The following is a 13,808-nucleotide window of genomic DNA, read 5'->3' as shown; positions in this document are numbered from 1 at the left end:
ATGAATCAGATTATTATACAGCTCACCAATGCTTGTGTGAAAACAAATGACCGGATTTCTCAAAGTTTCAAACTTGAAAGAGGCATCAGGCAGGGTTGTCCTCTCTCACCCTCAATATTTGCTATACTTATTGAACCACTGGAGGCTACAATTCGTCAATGCATGCAATACTCTAATGCTAGATTCAGTCTTGATTCAATAAAGTAAATCATGCAATTAGGATTCTCATTTTGAGATATCCTTAGAGCAAATCTGTTCTGGCACATGTAGGCAGCTATCTTCTCTATATGGTATGCCTGAGAACAAAAAAAAAAGAATGTATGGAAAAAGAACCACTTCCTACAACCATGACTCAACACTGAAAAAAGTAATACTGCATATTACTAATTTAATTAGTGTAACATTTTTACACTTAAAAATATTGAGTTTTTTTGAATGCTCTCAAATTGGATATAACAAAACAGGAGTAATAAGTAAATGCAAGTATTTTCAATTGCATCTGAATAAACTACCTAAGCAAAATTACTACATCAATTGAGTAAATTTAACTAAAAATAATGTGTGAACTAGATTGAAAACCTGAGTAGAAGGTATTAAAGGAAATAAGTAAATATTATTCAAAACATCTGTAGGTGATAACTACAAATGTATCTATGACTTACTAAAAAAAAAAAAAAAAAAAGAGTTGTAACAACTAATTTTTATTAGTTTATTACATTTGAAAATCTTCAGTTAAAAAAAATCAATATGACCAATATCTCACAGAACATGAAAACTTTGATTTAAAACACTTATAGAAAATTACAATTCTTTGCAGCATATACATGGAACTACCTGCAGTATCTTTCTTTCAGGTGTTTACTGCACATCACCAAAAAGTGCATTTTAATAGGGAACCCCCGAACTACAACAGGAGCCACGTTACAATAGAGGTTAAACTGTTTTGTCATCTGAACCATAACCAAGTGTCCCTCTGTCTTTAGTACCTAAATTATGCAGAGACCGCTTATATGAGCACATTTGAAGTTGCTACAGCAAAGGCAATTCCTTTTACACAGGATTAAGAACATTGAAAATAAAATGCTTCTTGCCAAATTGCAGCACTAAAAACAATACATTTTTACATGCAATTTGCATGTTAATGCAATGCAATATCTTCACAACACATTTGTGACTGTTAGTCGAACATCAAAATCTGTAGTAAAAGGATGAAAACATCTCTTAAGCATATATGACTTAACATTTAGATATTAAAATACTATCCAAATGTGTTTTTTTAAACAGTAGTTTAAAGCAATGACAGAAAATACAAGAACTTTGTCCTTGGAAAGTAGAAGATTCAGGTAACTTTGTGTTCATGGTCTTGAAAGTCTAACTTCAAAATCAGACGCCTCATACCTCACAGGAATGATCAAAGAAAGAACAACATGTAAATCAATGCAAAATAGAAATGTATAGCCAGAACAACAACAACAGCACAAGAGGATTTGGCAAAAGGAAACCACCCATAAAAAAAAAATCCCATGAAAATCACATGTGATCACATGCGAATCACATGTGAATTTCGTGGGATTTTTTTGTAAGGGCATAGATTGTCCTTGCTTCCAAAACAGCCTCACTCGGTAATTACCGAGGGTGAGAGAGTGCTCATCTTCATAATAGTTATTTAGGTCATTAAACTGTTTTTCAGTCTTTGGACCTTTGTTGGCTGCTTCCCAGGATCTACTTCAACAAGTATCTTTTGAAGTACTTCAGATATGTATCTTAGAGTTTTGGGGTATTTCCGGTTCAATGCATAAGTTAATCTAAGCAAGTAGCAGAAGGCTCTGCTGAGATCCTCGAGGTGGTCAAGTATGATGGAGCCCTCAATGACAATTCCCACATTCCCGACTTGTTCACTTTCATTACACACAGGGAACAAAGCCATTGTCTCTAATGCCAGCTCTTCTTCCACACTGATGGCTTGTTGGCTTGAATTGTTGAACTTTTGTAAATACAGTAAAAGGAAACATTATGGCAAGTGGGGTATCGTAAAAAGGAAAAAATTAAATATTTGATTAACCATAAATTAGCTTTATAAATATGAAAATAACAGCAATTAATAACTTCACATCTAATGAGGTTGTCAATGCATATTTTCTTATATCCATTGGTATTTCAAAGATGATGAATGAAGTTAACTGCAGTGTTCATAAAAACACATCAGTCAGTCGGACATTACAGAGAGATTACATGTTGACTAACCTGCTTCTTCTCTAACCTTTCTGTCATGTTGGGTTCCAGTTTCCTTACCCACATACAGAACAGACAATCAGATAAATTAAGTTTATTTCACCAATGAAGTGTAGGGAGACTGTGTGAATAAGGTCTTTGAGGAGGGGTGGGTGTGCTGCTGGGGTCGTCTGTAGGTTGAAGAGCAATGGGAGAGATGGTGAGTTAGAGGCCGTCAGAAGGTGGAAATGAGAAATTTAGACCGATCTTACTTGAAATGAAGAAAGACCTCCGCAGGGAATGGGTTATATGGTGGGTTCCAAGGGATGGTCCCTAGTAGGTGTTCCTGAAGTGGTCCAGGTTCCAGAGTGGGGCCGTGATGGGGTGAGTCCTTGTTGGTAACGTGGAGGCTGCGGTGGAGGGTAGACGGGTAGTTCAGGTGCGGACGTGAAGAGGAGGGTATATGCTACCAGCTGGGAATCCAGGAACGTTATGTTGAAGATCTGCAGGGGCGAAGACAGTACTCGGGCAACCAGATGGTAGGGATCCACGAAGTCACAGGGAAGAAAATCCTGCAAGCCAGGGGAATTTCCAGGGCGTCACAAGAGAAACTCCTGAGAAAGAGAGGTGACAAGAGTCAGTTACTTGGAGTAATTTTCAGAGATAACACAGAGAGCTGGCTCAGAAGGGCGCAAAGTACCATAGCTGGCAAACACTCAGGCGTTGAAGTGTCTTCTTCTTCTTCTTCTTTTCTATTATGGCAGATCGCAAGCAGCTTTAAGGTGCATACCGCCACCTACTGTACATGAGTGTGTAGCAACAGTACTTTTGTTGGGTTCCTGGGTGAGGGGATTAGTTTAGGGTTCCTTTTCAGTTCTGTGCCGGGCCATCAGAGGGAGCCATTGGATCACTCTGCTGAGATGGGCGTGCCTGCTGGCTCTCAACTACCCACACCTGAAGGGAATCATCATCCAGAGGAGTATATGAGCAGCTGACAGCCAACACTTCTTTGCCAGAGTGTTTGCCAGTTTTGGTACTCTAGCTCCTCAATGTGTCTTTTCTAAAGATATCCTGTGTTTGCTCTGAGTTTTTTCAGACTCTCACCCTACACTTGTAAATCTCCTTCAGGTATCCTCCGAGGCCCTTGGGACGGTTTCTTCTGGCCCCCGGTCCTGAAAGAAACCTTTGTTTTTCGTGACGCCTCTGCTGTCTGCTCTGCTGCTCCTCTGTGGTGACATATCTGACCTGCCCACCCTCCAACGCCGGTCCATCTCCAGCCAGCCTACGCCAGCTCTCTTCCCCGCTTTGGAACCACGTACCACCCCCCATCTTCCTCCGGACGTTTTCAAGTAAGAACTGAGTTCTCGGCCATTAGTTGTCACCTTCCCACCCCTGTGAACCCATCTAACCCCGCTCTTTTCTTTTGTGCAGATGCACCCAGACTCCGACCTGCTTATCCGCCTAGCTGTGGTTCCTTTTCCATGATGTTACACAAGGAAGCAGTGTGTTTCAGGTGTGCTGTAAATTACATCCACAGGTGTGTCTATAATTAACTCAGATGTTATCAATAAACCTATCAGAAGCTCCCAAAGACTGACATCAAATCTTCTAAATTGTTTAAAGGCATAGTAATCTTAGTGTATTTAAACATTTGACTTTGAAGAAAGTAATAAAAATTGCCTTAAAAACATTCTCTCTCATTATTCTGGCATTTAGCAAATAAAAATAATTTTGAAAAATCCTAATTGACCTAAAACGGGAAAAGTTTATTCTGCTTTCATGTCAGTATGTGACAAAAATGAATGTTTTTTTTTTTTATACAGTGTATGTAAACTTTTTCTGGTTGCAGTATTTATGAAAACTTTTGAGCTACGTCTACAAGTTTGGCAGACATAGGAGTGTCTCAGGAAGGACATTTTTGAAACGCGTAGGACAATGTACTCGCATGCTGCAGATTTACCCGGGAAATCCAACTCTTAGCTGGACTTGCATTTAGTGATGGCCTCGAGAAGCAGTGAGGCTTCCCGGCCGTGTTTCTTTTCTCTCTGTCTCCTGAACATGGGTTTTGTGGACTTGGAGAAGGAGTTCGACCGTGTCCCTCGGGGAATCTTGTGGGGAGTGCTCCGGGAGTATGGGGTACCAGGCCCTTTGATACGGGCTGTTAGGTCCCTATATGACCTTGTCAGAGCTTGGTCCGCATTGCCGGCAGTAAGTCGGACTCGTTTCCGGTGAGAGTTGGACTCAGCCAAGGTTACCCTTTGTCACCGATTCTGTTCATAATGTTTATGGACAGAATTTCTAGGCGCAGCCAAGGTGTTGAGGGGATCCGTTTTGGTGGCCTTAGGATCGCATCTCTGCTTTTTGCAGATGATGTGGTCCTATTGGCTTCATCAGACAGTGATCTACAGCTCTCACTGGAGCGGTTTGCAGCCGAGTCTGAAACGGCCGGGATGAGGATCAGTGCCTCCAAATCCGAGGCCATGGTCTTGAGCCGGAAAAGGGTAGAGTGCCTTCTCCGGGTCGGGGAAGATGTCCTGCCCCAAGTGGAGGAGTTTAAGTATCTTGGGGTCTTGTTCACGAATGAGGGAAAAATGGAGCGGGAGATCGACAGGCGGATTGGTGCACCGTCTGCAGTGAAGCGGGCGCTGTACCGGTCTGTCGTGGTGAAGAGAGAGCTGAGCCAAAAAGCGAAGCTCTCGATTTACCGGTCGATCTACGTTCCTACCCTCATCTATGGTCACGAGCTTTGGGTAGTGACCAAAAGAACGAGATCATGAATACAAGCGGCTGAAATGAGTTTCCTCCGCAGGGTGTCTGGGCTCTCCCTTAGAGATAGGGTGAGAAGCTCGGTCATCAGGGAGGGACTCAGAGTAGAGCCGCTGCTCCTCCACGTCGAGAGGAGCCAGTTGAGGTGGCTCGGGCATCTGGTGAGGATGCCTCCTGGACGCCTCCCTGGTGAGGTGTTCCGGGCACGTCCCACCGGGAGGAGGCCCAGGGGAAGACCCAGGACACGCTGGAGGGACTATGTTTCTCGACTGGCCTGGTAACGCCTTGGGATTCCCCCGGAGGAGCTGGCCCAAGTGGCCGGGGAGAGGGAAGTCTGGGTCCCGACCCCAGATAAGCGGAAGACAATGGATGGATGGATGGAATGGCTCAAGATTTGCAATGGAGTCTTTCCTCAATGCACTTCTTTTTCCGTGAAGATCTGGGCTCCAATTGAGTCTTTTCTCCTGAATCCCTAAGACTTTAGCTTTTTATTATTTTATTTTACTGCTTTATTTACTTTTGCTCATTTTCTATCTTACTGGTAATGCGGTGACATGGTTTGGAGGAAGAAACTAATTTCATTTTATCTCTTTTTCTTATTGAGTATTATGTTATAGTTTTTGTTTTTATTGTTTTTTTGTTGTTTGTTTGTTTTATGTTTGTGTACTTAGGAGTCAGCACAGAATTGCCTTTTGTTCTTTTTGTTGTAACTGTTCTAAAATCAAATAAAAAAAGAGGAGCTAAATACTTGGTGGCTGTTAGTATTACTATGATATTTTTTTATCAGTTGATGTAAGGGTATCTGAAAATACTTAACAACCACAGTCACAATGGTTTGCACTAGAACAGAATTGAGAAAAAGTAATAAAAAGTAACCAAATGTAACTAATTACATTAGTTTAATAAAGTAGTTAAAATAGATGTAACTGTTTACATTTCCAAAGTAATCTTCCAAAAATGCTGGTGAGCCTCATGAGCTGTGAATGTGCCTGGAAAATAATGAATTTGTTGTCAGACCAGGTAAGGTCGGAGGTGACTACAAGCTTGATAGTCGCCTATCTAAAAATATCACAATTGGTTTTTTTTTACGCAAAATAGATATTGTTTGTCTGTAAATCTTAAGGGTAACAGCTGACATTTAATGCTATTAAATGTCACTCTTTTCAGCTGTGCTTTGTTAAAGTTAATCAAAAACACTGGCAAAAATATTAACACTTTTTTGTTTTTACTGCCAGAGTTGCATTTGTGCACATTTCTCAGAAAACAAGAACAGGTTAAGACCATGCTGCGGTCAGGTGGTTTATTAAGCCAGTTTAACACGCAGCATAGCTTCACATGTATATTCTGTGGAAGTAGTCTGAAAATAATTAACTGCTCTGACATTAGCAACACAATAATTGAAAATAAAAAAATGTCAATGATAAACTACCTCAGTACAAATAACATTTTTTCAGAAAAACTAAAATCACACATAATAACGTTAGTATTTCTGGGTTCAACACCCTTGTTGGCTGAGTGTAAAGGTGTGTACATGCAGTGTGCTTTTCTAACTCGCGTGATCGTCAACCACTTCACTTTACAGGGAGCTGCTTATGATTTCAGCATCCTTCCATCCATCCTATTTTCATCAATGTGTGCAAAACTCATCAGTTATTCAGACAAAAAATTTTTTTTGATCACATCTAAATATTAACAAATTCCACACTGTTCTGTGTTTTACAGTGGATTTCATTTTATTTATCCAGTTTTGCAATTCCGTATACCAATATTGAATACTGATGACTAATATCAATCAGCCCCGTACCGCTGATCAGAACAAAGGGACAGAAAATGAATGAATGAGTGAGAACAAGTGTGAACTTATGTGCAATACTAATAAATAAGGCACAGGACAAAAACGGAAAATGGGATTAAACTTGTAATGTTTTTATTTAGTGTCTTATGTTTTCTCATCAAACTGGATTATTATTAGTTTTTTTATTTTTTCCCAGTTTTCTCAGTTTTTTTTCATACATTTTAACAGTTAAGAAGGTCTGTCAGTACCCACATACAGTCTGTTTCTTTTTACAACTGAAATTTGTTCACAAAAGCTCATAACATTATTTTTTCATTTTTACATATTTCAAAAAATAATAAGATACATAACACAGTAGACATTCAACTTAAATATATTTTTATAGATCAAAAACTGTAGCTATTATTTTCTCTCCAGTTTTGTGACAATTATTTTTTAGATATAGCATGTTTATTGCAAAATATCATTCATTGTTGAAGGTAAGTTTCTCTCATTTTTTGTTTTTCATTTTCCTTTTTCTCTTCCTTTTTACTGCAAAAAACAAACCAGCTTTAGATGGTTATGGCAAATTCATGTAAAATTCAACAAGCCAAAAGTTGAAAGGAACCCCAAATTTAGACATACACACACACACATGAACATTTTAAATTCTGTCAGATTCTCTGTAAAGTGCCTAGAAATTCAATTTTATTAAACTAAATAGAAATAAATCAACAGATGATCCAAAAATATATCCTGTCAAAATAAACTATTCACTATCACTTCACTTCGTTAAAAAATAGCATAAAGTAAAAGATGTCTAAGAATGTATTCTCTTACTTTACAGAAAATATTGTTGTTGTTGTTACTGAAATGTTTTGTTTTTTGTTTTCTAGTTTTTAGCCTAAAAAGCTATTCTCACATCAAACAGAAAATTGTAATTTCTTTTTTCTTTTACATGCATTCATTTAGAAATAACCTTAACATTTCTAAATGAAAATATGAAGTGTAAGAAGGTGAAGATGAAGACAGGAAAAGTGAAGAGTGGGATGGAATTGAAAAGAGTGTGCAGATTTGAAACTTCACACATTATTCTCTGTGCTGTTCCCTTTTTAGGTTGGATACAGTTTCTTGACCAAACTCAAGGCTGTTTCACACTTTACTACTGATATCTTCTTTACAATTATTGTTCAATTGAACCCTCTAAGCCAGGAGTGCTGGGATAAAAGGAACTAGTCTTAATGAGCCTAGCTAAGGGTCTGCCAGTTTACTAAAAAAAAACACTGCCAATTAATGCAGTGTAAACTCAAACAAGTCAAACAGCATTTATTATGTCCTAGTTTATTGAGAACACTAGCTTATTTGTTATACAAGTTAAGATACTTTAATACATTCTAGGAAAATATCTTAGTTTTTACATAATCAGCAATGGCATTTATTTATTTAAATTAAGCATACCATATTGTGAATCTTGCTGTAAATTTAGTTTATAGATCACATTGAGTTAAACCAAATACAGTAACTAATATTTAGCTTGTTTGAAACTATAAAAGTATTAAAAGGAAAACCATAATGAAAAGTCTTTTCTCATCATGGTATCAGAAAATGTTTTGTTTGTTTTATAAATTAATGGTTAGTTTAGGGCTCCGTTTTGAATGGCTTGACTGCTAATTCTGCACAGCATGCTTTTTCTTTTAAACATGTTATACAAATATTATACAAAGACAGTTTTATTTGTGTTTTATACACACAAATAAAACAGAATATATTTGTTCATAATGTATAAAACATTTTTTTCAGGAAGCCATCTGTTCATTTGATTAAATTTTATTTTTAATTAATACCAAAATTATTTTTGATTCATCTTTTTTACTAAAAGACTAATCAATTTTTGGATTAATCAAAACTTAAAACAAATCTTCACAGCCTATTGGCTGTTTAATTAAGTGAAGTTCAGACTTTTCCAGTCAAACCCAAAAGATACATTGATCCAAAACCTGAACCCAGGCTCCAGCTGGTTTAAAGGTAAAAAGCATCAACAAAAACGATTATTTGAAAGCTTTTCTTTTGGAAAACTAATGTACTTCATGTACTTTAGGCGTCTGGGCTGTGCTAATGACTACATGACTACAAGGATGACTCTAACAAAAAAATGTCCAGCACTTTCTAAAAATCATTTTGTTTTTGAAACATCAATGTTTCTGGGTTTTTGTTTTTTTTTCATAAATAGGTGCAGAATTAAAGCATGAATGATGTCATTGTTTAACCCTCCTGTGGCCTCTGGGTCAAACTGACCTGAGGTTACAAGGGCTTCTCTACCTCTCTTCATCTCTCTTTTGAAACCTTCAGGAGGGTTAAGTCCTCAAATATTGCAGACTGAACTCCTGCCATGTGTCAGCTGAGACCAGGCACAGCAGTATGAAGTTGAGATGATAGAATATTGCTAAATGGATGGATATAAATAAATACCCCCACCCAACAACATCCCCACATTAACCATTTAACCAATTGTTTTTAGTACATTATTGACATAACATGACCATGGCCGTGCTTCTATAGAAAAGAAAAATTACAGATACATTGTTTTTACCTTCATTGTGTCACAAGTTAAATTCTCTTACCAATACAGCAAATAAATAATGCAGAAAGCAAAAGTAATGCTACTACCGAACTTTTTATCCTGCAAACTGCTACAGTACAGTACTTGTTGGATTTTAATAGGAAGGCATAAAGATTCTGCCATTAGATATCAGAGCCATGTTTTATTCTTATACAGTACCAGTCAAAGAAAATATCCACAATCAGCAGTTTGAACCACTAAAGCTTAGATTAAAAATATCTAACCTTGTAGGTTCAAGTAAAGTTGAAGAGACTTAGATTAATTAGTGTTTTAAGATTTTATTATTTTAACTTTTGATGCAGAATGTTCCTGAGTAAAGCCTTATTTTCTGTTTCATTTGTGGCTTTATACCATTATTCCATATCATTAAAGTGATCTAAAAATTGACAAAACAAAGAAAAAAACAAGCATAATGCATAGCTTTTCATGCTGGATTTAATTAGTAATGTATATGAAGTAAATGCAGTAATTATGTTTATTGATTCTAAAATATGATCGTCAGTTTTACAAAGCTCTTCAACTTGCAAACCTTGCTAGTTGAATCTTCCCAAGGTCTACAACAAATGTGTATGTGTACCTATACCTGACCAAATCTGCAGTTTATTGAGAGCACTGAGGTTGTCACCTCTGAAGACATGTCATTTACAACACAGTAACATCTAAAAGAAATGTATCCAAAATTCAGCAGTATTTTTTGTATAAATCTAAACTGGCAAACCCAAAATTAGGAAACACTGTCAGGAATAGCAGTCTTGCAAAAATATTAATGCATTTTATAAACACCATGTCTCATAAACATGCCTTTAGCCCTTATAAAAAAAAAGTGAGAAATGTAGCATTTTGATCATTACTCCTGGGTTGTAAATTACATTTAGTGCAAAATGAAAAACCAACTCACATAAACGAAGTTATGGGGTGACTTAAAAAAAAACACCCAATTTCCTTTTGAATGCAACCAAATAGGTTTTCCTTTTTCTTTTTTGCCTCATCTGATAACTAAAACATGTATTACCTCTTTTTACTTTTGCATTACATACATTATAATTTTTTCATCCTGTTATTTAGGGATTAAAGTGACTTGCAGAAGTCATGCAGAATATTCATGCTAGTAACGATGCCTTGAAAAGTTATTGCCATTACAGTTTATCAGAACAGTTTTGCAAAAATGTTTTTGTAATCTTGCTGAATACCAGCATTCTTTAAAAAGTCTATCATTTTCCACATACTCTCATATAAACAGTCTGCAGAATCTTTTTCTTTACCCTTTATAAAAGAAGATGGAATCTTCTTATGTTTCCAGAATGGATGTTTCCTGCATGAAGTGTTTTTTATAATAATAGCAAGTTAAAGGGGTTAAAGGGTAACCTGTCAGATGATGATATCTTTGAACTGCAACAGCTGAGTGGGAAAAGATATCATTTTACTCTTTTCCCCATTGACCCATTACTTTTTTTAATTCATCTGTTTGATTGTCTTTTGGGGGTTTAATTCATTTAATTTATGCCAAACATATTTTCTGTGGAATACTGGATCTCTGTAATACTGGGAAGCAGGAAAAGAGACTAAGGTGGTGGAGCAATGAGTCAAAAAAGAGAGGTCATCTGAAAATCCCTCTGTTCTGGTAGCAGATATCATTTGAGTTTTTTTCGTCTGTTTTGCTCTATGATATGTCCATCCACATGTCTTTGGTTAAGTTCTATTGTTCAGTAAAAGGGACTTGCTTGTGTGTGAGATCTGTTTTTAGAAATGAGCTGAACATTATGTAACAAGATGTTTCTTTTACAACTGACTGTAAAATATATATATTTTTAAATTAATTAAATGTAAGGTGGAAAATAGCTTGCAGTGTTTGATATATATGAAAAACTTCAAGCCTTTAGTTCAAAGTTTCTAGTAACTCAGCAGAGGTTTGTTAAAGAACTTAGGAGAAAAACTGTATCATTCTTTGGTGGAGCCATTACACATCACCACCTGTTAGAGTGCTGAATTATCAAATCAATAAGTGTAACCAACAGTTCTAAATGAAGCTTTTTCCAAATAAAAATACTTTATATTACAGGGTTTAAGGTCTGTCAGAGTCTAAAACTTAAAAGCTTTTAAAACATTTGATCTTCCTTGTTGAGTTCAGCAGCTTCTTCTTTCCGTTGCGTAAGACGACTGAAATAATTAGACTCAGACTTGTCAACATCACCTCATGTTCTTCTCTTTGTCTCTTTCAGTTTCTACATTGAAAACATTTGAGGAAAGCTGCTCAGTAGAATTTGTAGTTTTCTTCTTCTTTTGGTGAAAGTGATGGTTGAATTAGAAGCTCAGCACTGCAACGGAACATATAAAGAAAATAATTAGTGGTCATTTGAAATATAACAACTCCCAATCTCTCAGACACCAGACCATGACATTCAGTCCTAAGGGATGAGGGGTGTTTATTGTTTATTTGAATCAGATTTGAAATGGAATAAATAAGCCCTGGCCTGGTGCTGATCCAAGGTGATAGCAGTGAAATGATGAAGGTGGGTAAAGTAATGTTTTCTTTCGCTTTTTGTCTTTATGACATTTTAGTTATAAGTTTATTAGTTGTTTTGTTATGGTTGGGTAAAAAAAGTTGTAACAGGAAATTAGACAGACATTTGGGTCTTTTGCTTTTTGGACTTATTTTCTTACTTCCTTTGTTTCTTTATCTTTCTTTCTTTGCAGAAGTGACTATATTTGGAAAAAGTTGTGGAAGAAAACTAAATTTGACTGAGAAAATGTGCTTCTCTTAACGATCTAAATCAAATTTTGGTTAAAAATCAACTCACTTTGAAAAGAACCACAACCACACTGGTCAGTAGAAAAGGATTTGGTAAATCAAGTCAAACTGAACAGCAAAAATTTTAACATACTACTTGTTTGTAGTTTGTCCACTGCAGTGCTCAGTGGGCTTTAAGCATTGAATATTAGACAGGTTAAGGTAAGTAGGTTGGTCCCACCCATGTAACGTTTTGGTGAGCCTTTTGGTTAAAAGAGGATAGCAGGATTTTATTTTATTTTTGCCTAGAGTATGAATGTTTGCCCATATTAATATGTAATATTTCTCTTTTTCTCATTTTGTAAAATCTTTGACAAACTAGTTTGAGCTTTTTCTCAATCAAAAATTTGAGTAGTATTGACTGACAACGTGATTAGATCTTATTATTTACAATATAATAAAGACTCAATAAAAGTAAACAAAAGAGAGACACTGTCTGGAGATTTTATGGGGAACATGATCAGCAATAACAATTAATTTAACCACCATCACATTTTCCTTTTGTTGAAAGACTGTTAGCTAATGCCATTTCAGATGGGGGCCTTTTTGCCAAGAGCATCATCATTACATAAGTTTATTATTATTATTATTGATAAAAAATACTCCCTTCTTGATTTTCAAGCAAAAGTATGATCAAATCCTTTGACTTCAAAGTGCATCCAGTCTGTTTTCCTGGAGCTTTAAACCTCTTCTTTTGACATTTGCAAGTAATGTTCACAGTTTCATACAAATGAGAGAAAGGTACTTTGTAAGGAATTTATCAAAGTAAGTCCTATGATAACACTGATCTTAGTAAATCTGTTCCATATCTATATAACTGGAATGCTAACATGACTTACAATGTTCTATTAGGCACACTCAAGAAAAAAAGGAAGTTTATATACACTGTGTTCCAAATTATTATGCAAAACGTGTTTAGGAGTGACAAGGTAAGAAATTTTTGGTTTGTCAGCTAAACTCATTGATGGTGATGTGTGTCAGGGCTCCTTATATCATTGAAAGCAATTGCAGACACCTGTGCTAATTAGTTTGGCAGGTGTGTCCAATTAAAGGCAAGACTACTTAAGAAGGCTGTCCCACATTATTAAGCAGCCTACATTTTCAGCCAAAATGGGAAAGAAAAAGGATGTGTCGGCTGCTGAGAAGCAACAAATTGTGGAGTGTTTAGGTCAAGGTCACTACAATCAGCATTGCCAAGACACTTCATCGTGATCATCGCACAATTAAGAAGTATGTAGCTGATTCACAGCACACACATGTGCGTGCTGATAAGGGAAAATTGCGGACTCTTTCCAACAGGCAATTCTGTCGGATTAAAAGAGCAGCTGCAAAAATGCCTTGTCATGGCAGCAGACAAGTTTTTGAAGCTGCTGGTACCTCCAACGTCCCCCGCACAACAAGATGCAGGGTCCTTCAGAGATTTGCAGCTGTGCGTAAGCCATCCTGTCGACCTCCTCTATCCACTGCACACAAGCAGAAACGGCTCCAGTGGGCCAAACAATACATGAAGACTGACTTCAAAACTGTTTTGTTCACCGATGAGTGCCGTGCAACGCTCGATGGTCCAGATGGATGGAGTGGAGGATGGCTGGTTGATGGACACCCCATGCGAACAAGGCTACGGCGCATAATAATTTGGAACACAGTGT

The 13,808-nt window shown here is 36.9% G+C and overlaps 1 protein-coding gene across 3 annotated transcripts in view; it reads right to left on the bottom strand.

Moving 5' to 3' along the window:
- Positions 1-10,845: 10,845 nt before the first annotated feature.
- Positions 10,846-13,808, bottom strand: part of LOC108245358 (potassium voltage-gated channel subfamily C member 1-like) — a 162,387-nt gene continuing 159,424 nt past the window's right edge. For all 3 annotated transcript variants that reach the window (XR_001808975.2, XM_017432207.2, XM_017432208.2), the window contains one exon: positions 10,846-11,686. Coding sequence is in view for 1 of the 3 variants with exons in the window: in XM_017432208.2 (XP_017287697.1) it covers positions 11,673-11,686 (14 nt within the window). In the remaining 2 variants the exon portion in view is untranslated. The remainder of the gene's footprint in view (positions 11,687-13,808) is intronic.

The sequence above is a fragment of the Kryptolebias marmoratus genome, linkage group LG12 (genome assembly GCF_001649575.2).
Source record: "Kryptolebias marmoratus isolate JLee-2015 linkage group LG12, ASM164957v2, whole genome shotgun sequence".
Lineage (NCBI taxonomy): Eukaryota > Metazoa > Chordata > Actinopteri > Cyprinodontiformes > Rivulidae > Kryptolebias > Kryptolebias marmoratus.
This window is presented reverse-complemented; position numbering and strand designations above follow the sequence as displayed.